Source organism: Etheostoma cragini, chromosome 1 (assembly GCF_013103735.1).
Source record: "Etheostoma cragini isolate CJK2018 chromosome 1, CSU_Ecrag_1.0, whole genome shotgun sequence".
In the NCBI taxonomy this organism is placed as follows: Eukaryota; Metazoa; Chordata; class Actinopteri; order Perciformes; family Percidae; genus Etheostoma; species Etheostoma cragini.
Genome location: NC_048407.1, coordinates 32,079,348 through 32,085,506, shown reverse-complemented (window position 1 = coordinate 32,085,506; position 6,159 = coordinate 32,079,348). Strand labels below are relative to the sequence as shown.

The 6,159-nt window shown below is 41.2% G+C and overlaps 2 protein-coding genes across 3 annotated transcripts in view; one reads left to right on the top strand and one right to left on the bottom strand.

Annotated features, from left to right (window-relative positions):
• hypk (huntingtin interacting protein K) overlaps positions 1–285 on the bottom strand; it is a 3,744-nt gene extending 3,459 nt beyond the window's left edge. For both annotated transcript variants that reach the window (XM_034867186.1, XM_034867195.1), the window contains exon 1: positions 43–285. In XM_034867186.1, the coding sequence (XP_034723077.1) occupies positions 43–204 (162 nt within the window). In that variant the 5' untranslated portion in view covers positions 205–285. The remainder of the gene's footprint in view (positions 1–42) is intronic.
• Positions 286–2,645: 2,360 nt separating this feature from the next.
• serinc4 (serine incorporator 4) overlaps positions 2,646–6,159 on the top strand; it is a 33,824-nt gene continuing 30,310 nt past the window's right edge. The window contains exon 1 of the mRNA XM_034863442.1: positions 2,646–2,903. Within this exon, the coding sequence (XP_034719333.1) occupies positions 2,877–2,903 (27 nt within the window). The 5' untranslated portion in view covers positions 2,646–2,876. The remainder of the gene's footprint in view (positions 2,904–6,159) is intronic.

Sequence of the window (6,159 nt, the reverse complement as noted above, 5' to 3'; positions counted from 1 at the left end):
CCCCCCCCCCCCCCCCGGCTAACGTTAGCCCGGAGCCCTCACCGTTTCTAAGTCGGAGCTGGAGATTTCCTTCTCCTCCGCGTAGTCCGTGACTCTCTCCAAGTCAGCGGCTCCACTGTCATGTTTGCGAGGCTTTTCTGCCGGTTTTCCCGTACAGTTTTCGTCGGCTTCCAGGTCCAAATCGACGTCTCCCTCTGCCGCCATGTTCGCTCCAGTGAGGCCGGAACAAAGAGAAAGGTTCCGTTAGGCGTCGGACGGAAAACAGTGTGGTACCGGGAAAAAAAGACGATTTAAAGGAGAAATCCGTCGATTTTAAAACTTAGCTAATTTGTGGATATGAGTATGATTCTGTGGATATGAGTATGATTCTGTGATGTTGTTGTTAAACTGTATAATTCATAAAGACATCTACCCGTTATCCAATTTAGATTTTATTGATTTATCTCTTCAGTTGTGTCTCACAAAGTTTATCAGGACTTTTGTTTTTATCTGATGCAACTTGAAATGTAGCAAAGTACTTACTAGCTCCAGGATTTCTGTCAATTATGGTACAGTAATTAGATTTAATGCCACTTTAGGAATACGCACCATGTGAGAACAATATAATTTGAAATAATAAAAGTGTTAAAAGTAGATTTTGACAATGGGCCTTTCCACACTAGCGTGGAAATCGAGTAATGAAAGTTTGCCCATCTCAAGGGATAACACTACGCCCAATCACAACAACACACGGGGTGACGTATCCAGAGCCCCGTTCGCTTAGCTACCAGCGGAGCTCACTGGTCATCTAGTTGTCATCTGTTTACCTCGCCTCCGACCCGCCTATATCAGATACAGCGATGTGATTGGTGCATTTTGCCTCTGGTCCCGCCTACATCGGATACAGCGATGTGATTGGTGCAGCTTGCCTCTGGCCCCGCCTATATCAGATACAGCGATGTGATTGGTGCAGCTTGCCTCTGGTTCGCCTATATCAGATAAACCGATGTGATTGGTGCAGCTCGCCCCTGGCCCCGCCTACATTATATACACCGATGTGATTGGTGCAGCTGCCTCTGGTCCCCTCTATATCAGATACACTGATGTGATGGGTGCAGCTCGCTTCTGGCCCCGCCTATATCAGATACACCGATGTGATTGGTGCAGCTCAGCTACAAGGGTATAGTTAATGAGCAGCATTACTCGATGTCAGAGTAACTCGCTGAGCTAATCTAAATTGTGCTCTGTCGAGGTTTCCCGGGTATTTCCACAACACAGTGCCAAAGGATTAGGTAGCAATGCAGGACCTGGCTCGGTTGATACTGGATCCCACAGGTCACAGTGGCATTAACTCCCTAATATATCATCATAACCAATAAACACACAGAACAGGGAGCTCTGGTGCAGTAGTCTGCTTTGATGATCCAGCTTTTTGTAAACTTATAAACAATATAGCAGATACATCTTAATAATTCTTGATTCTGAATGTCGATGCAAATGTGTTTCCCGTAATCTGTAAAGAACGTGGTGTTTTAATGTTGTTAATATTGTATTGTTGTCTTCACGTTGTTGTTGTTGTTGTTGTTGTTGTTGTTGTTGTGTTTGAGTTTTAGTACTGTGATGATTGTTGTCCTTCAGCCCAGGGACAAGAGAGGAAAATCACTTTATACTGCTAAGGAGCTGTGTATTGCCCTGTCAAGTAAATACATTCATTAATTTAATCTATGTTATTTTAATTTATTGAATGCATTTGATGTTTAAGTAGCCGGCCGTATTTTTTTCTTTTCTTTTCGTTTTTTTGTCAGTGTTTACTTGTGTTCAATTAGCTGTTTTGTTTAGGACAATTGTAATTGTAATTGTTCATTATCTCCATTATTCCTCTCTTCCTTCCTTCTATTAGCCCCTTGGTGTTTTCTTAATCTCACCTACTCACTCTCTTTTTAAGTAATTTACTTTGTTTGTGTTAATTTTTGAGTTGTCTAGCTTTTCTTATGCAAAATAAATACATAAATAGATGTGCTGAGAATCCAAAGACACATCCAAAGAATGACTTACTCAACAAAAGCAGTTTTCTAAGAGTATTTCTTGCAGGTTTTCCCTAAACTAGCCTCCTGTTTGGATCTGCAACCTTACACAACACCTTTGGACAAATTCCACTCAATACTGTACGTCAACGAGGACAGTGGGAAGTAAGGTATTTCCTGGGAACGGTGTATTTAGAAAATAACACTGATCTGTGGTCTGAGCACGTTTTGTCAAGCGAATTACTTTTTTCTTCTTTAAATGTTGCATATTATGTTACATGCCATTTTGTTAATGTCTTTTCAACATAAAATATGTTCCCAATATGACTAAAGACCCCTCAAACTATGAGGCACATCCGTATATAGCAGCAATAAAAACAGACAAAAAGAAAAGTCTGCACAATTTCTGATTAGTTAATTTTCTAATTTTATGTTCAAAACAATATACAGTATATCTACCTTGTTATTGTCTGAGAGAAGAATCTACAGCACTCCTGTGCTCCTCCTTGTTCTATCCCTGTCTCTTTTAAGAGGTTTAGTTGTTGATATTTATAGCCCTTCACCTACTGTAACAGTTGTCCTGTGTCTCCAGACTTCTCCTGCTCTTTGACCTTTTTCAGTCCACCTACCAATAATCAGATTAAAGGAAAAAGAGAACCATGATCCCGAGAAGGACTGAAAACCGTCTCAGTGCTGTCTGGATTCCCTGGTTCGTCCTTCAGGAGACGTGTGTGGTCGAGAGGAATCGGAGGAATGGCACAGGGATAGGACGGACATAGCAGTCGTCATGCCAACCCCTTCATCCCGCTGTATGACTGATGGTCGTGTGACAGTTTTGGAGCGCTCATCAGCTTTCGGTCCTCGGGGGACGTCATGTCGAGACGCTGGATTAGGACCCAGGTGAGACTTTACAGAATTCTCTCAAAGTGGGGAAAAAATAAGCAAAGATTGGAAACACACACAAAGGTATGCATGTGCTTATGAAAGGGGTTTATCTAAACTGGTCAATGCTATTTTGGAAAAAAGAAAAACTGAAAAAAGCTACTAAACATGAAGACGGGAGGATCCACATGCTTTACTTTTGGCCATGAGGTGTAAATCCTACAAAAAAACAGCCAAAACAAAGAAAATATATGTATGTATGTAATACAAATTAAAAAGTTAAACATCAGGAAGTGGTGTCAGATCAACAAAAAACATGAGCTTCTTTCCATTTTCACCAAAGTTCAGCCATTTTATGATTCTTTTAACCCTCACGTTGTCCTTGGGTCAAATTGACCCGTTTGTTCATGTTCTTTTCAATTCCCCAAAATAACATGATTGATTCCACACAACGCTCTTTGACAAGTACAAATCTCTACTTTCATTCATTTTGGGGCGTCTTATTCAATTTGATAGCATTTGAAAAAACATTGAAGTGTTTTTGAAATAGTATTGAGTAAAAGTTGACATATTCCAGTCTGTGATTATCATCAACATCCATTCCTTTAATTTTAGTCTCAATAATTCCTAATTTCTGCTTTTCTAACTAAAACATAGATATAATTTCCTATAAATGAGAGTTATTGACAATAAATTCCAAAAATAACTGTAAAACTAAAGTTATTAAGATAGTGTTACGTAGTGTTGAAAACGTTAAAAAAAGGGACATCAATTTTTTTTAAGCATCAAAAATGGGACAAAAACTTAAGAAAAAGTTCCAAAAGTGTTGATTTTCGGGAAGACAACACAAGAGTTAATAATCTATTAGTAGTCTAATACATCAGAATTTGAGTTTGTGCACTCATTCTTGCCACACTAATGAACTGGTACATCGTGTTTCTTATGGCTTGCATCTACATCCTTTATAACATCCATCTTTTTATTCACCTACGTCTAAAACAGGTTTAAAAAACAGTGCTAGTCACAAACCGGTGCCCCCTGGTTTCTCTCAGAGAGAGAGTCCTCCATGAGTCATGAATGGATTTTCCATTATTTTTGTAAACAAGCTTGGATTGTTGTTGTGCAAGCCTATTGAAAGCATAGATTGAGCGCTTTCACTCAAGCGGCTATTTGCATCAGCTTATTTGCTTTTGTCTGTCCTCATTGGCACAACCTCCTCTCCCACAAGGCAGAAGCAATTATCGGAGGGAAGGGGCCCCCAGGAATTCTGCTCGGAGCAACATGTTTATCACAGAGACTTACTGGTTTGCACCCGCTCATGTTGGAGGGAGTGATACAAAGTGAGATTAAGGATACAATGTAAAACAACGGTTGTTTCTAAACTTGTGGGAGATGTTGTTAAAATTAGCCACATAATGTGTAATTCTGGTTGCTTGACATGTTTATGAAACACATGTCTAAATGCAAAATTAAGATGGCATACTTTGTATAACTATTATTTTACTTTTTGCAGTTTATGAACTTTAAAAGCCATTTTAAATTCATAAAGCCCAATGTCATGAATCCCAAATTTGCTTCAGGGGGCTTGTACAGCATACAACATGGTCTGTCTATAGGCCCTCCATTTAGATAAAGCCCCACCCCCCCCAAAAAAAAAAACACCAGGCAGAGTAAAAGTGGAGGGATCCCTCTTCCTGGATGGACAGACATGTAATACATGCCACAAGTACAGAATAGACCAACAAGTTACACAACAATTACAGCACAGACAATCAGGTTGACCTGAGAGACCAACACACAAGACGCAAAGCTCAGACACATCATTCACACAGATAGGGGAAAGGAAACCAGCACACACAGAGGTTGAGAGGCTGAAGATCCAGATCCAAAAGATCTGGAATGAGGCATAGACAGTCAGGACAGAGAGAGAGAGAGAGAGAGAGAGAGAGAGAGAGAGAGAGAGAGAGAGAGAGAAGCCTGAATGAAGAGGGAGGAAAAGGAGGAGAGACTAGGAAGCAAGCGAGGGAGGGACAGAGGGCTGGACAGGCCGCTTGGATGCTCGTATGTTTGTGGGATAAACAACAGAGGGTTTGAGTGATGGCAGTGGTTTTCACTCAGTGTGCAGTGTTCTTGCCTTAAAGTTGAGGCAAACAATAATTTAAAGTTTGGGTCTTAAAGGCCTCAACAGAGTCAGACTGTCCGATGTCAGCAGGAAGGTTATTCCAGAGGAGCAGGAAACATAAAAACACAGCATTAATCATCCACGCTGCCATATTTAAAAAGCAAACAGGTTTTGTACCAACGTGTTTCACAAAGACAGACATACCAGTTGACAAGCATAAAGAAATATATGTGCAGATGTTGTGGGAATGAAACAAGATGAAAATAGAAACAGTTGAACCCTCGGGAATCCGATAAAAACGGAAAAACTGGTTAAACATTTGTGTTACAAATGTGACAGTGAAATACATCTGATGCTTCTTCATACGTGGCAGCCTGGCTTTACATTTGTATAGTTACTCTGCTTGACATGAAGAGAACTTCATGTCACGTGTCTTCCTTCGACAGAACAGAACAGCACAGGTGAAAGAAAGTTTGGTTAAATGAAAGTGAAATAACGTGTGACAGCTTAGCGATGACAGCGTGTTGCCACCCGTGGCGGATAGTTGTCGTGCCTCTGGCCGTGAACACGGCAGCTACTCTGCCACGGTCGGCTCCACAGACTGATAATCCTACAACTGTTGATTTGTCCAAGGAGTTTTCATTCACCGGGTTTGTAAATCCAATCCTCTTAGCCGAGTGGACACCAAGCCAACCTCTTATTTACCTCTCGTTTGTTATGCAGTTCCTAGAAAGTTGCTAAGAATAATTATAGCGGGGGGTTTTGGCACAAGCTGCTATTTTCCAACATGCATGATGAACAAGATGTTTTGTCCTAAGAACAACTCACTCTATTAAGCAGACGTTGCAGACAGACAGAGAGACAGACAGACAGGTAGACAGACAGAGAGACAGACAGAGAGACAGAGAGACAGACAGACAGACAGGTAGACAGACAGACAGGTAGACAGACAGACAGACAGACAGGTAGACAGACAGACAGGTAGACAGAGAGACAGACAGACAGACAGGTAGACAGAGAGACAGACAGACAGACAGGTAGACAGACAGACAGGTAGACAGAGAGACAGACAGACGGACAGACAGACAGAGAGACAGAAAGACAGACAGACAGACAGACAGACAGACAGACAGACAGACAGACAGACAGACA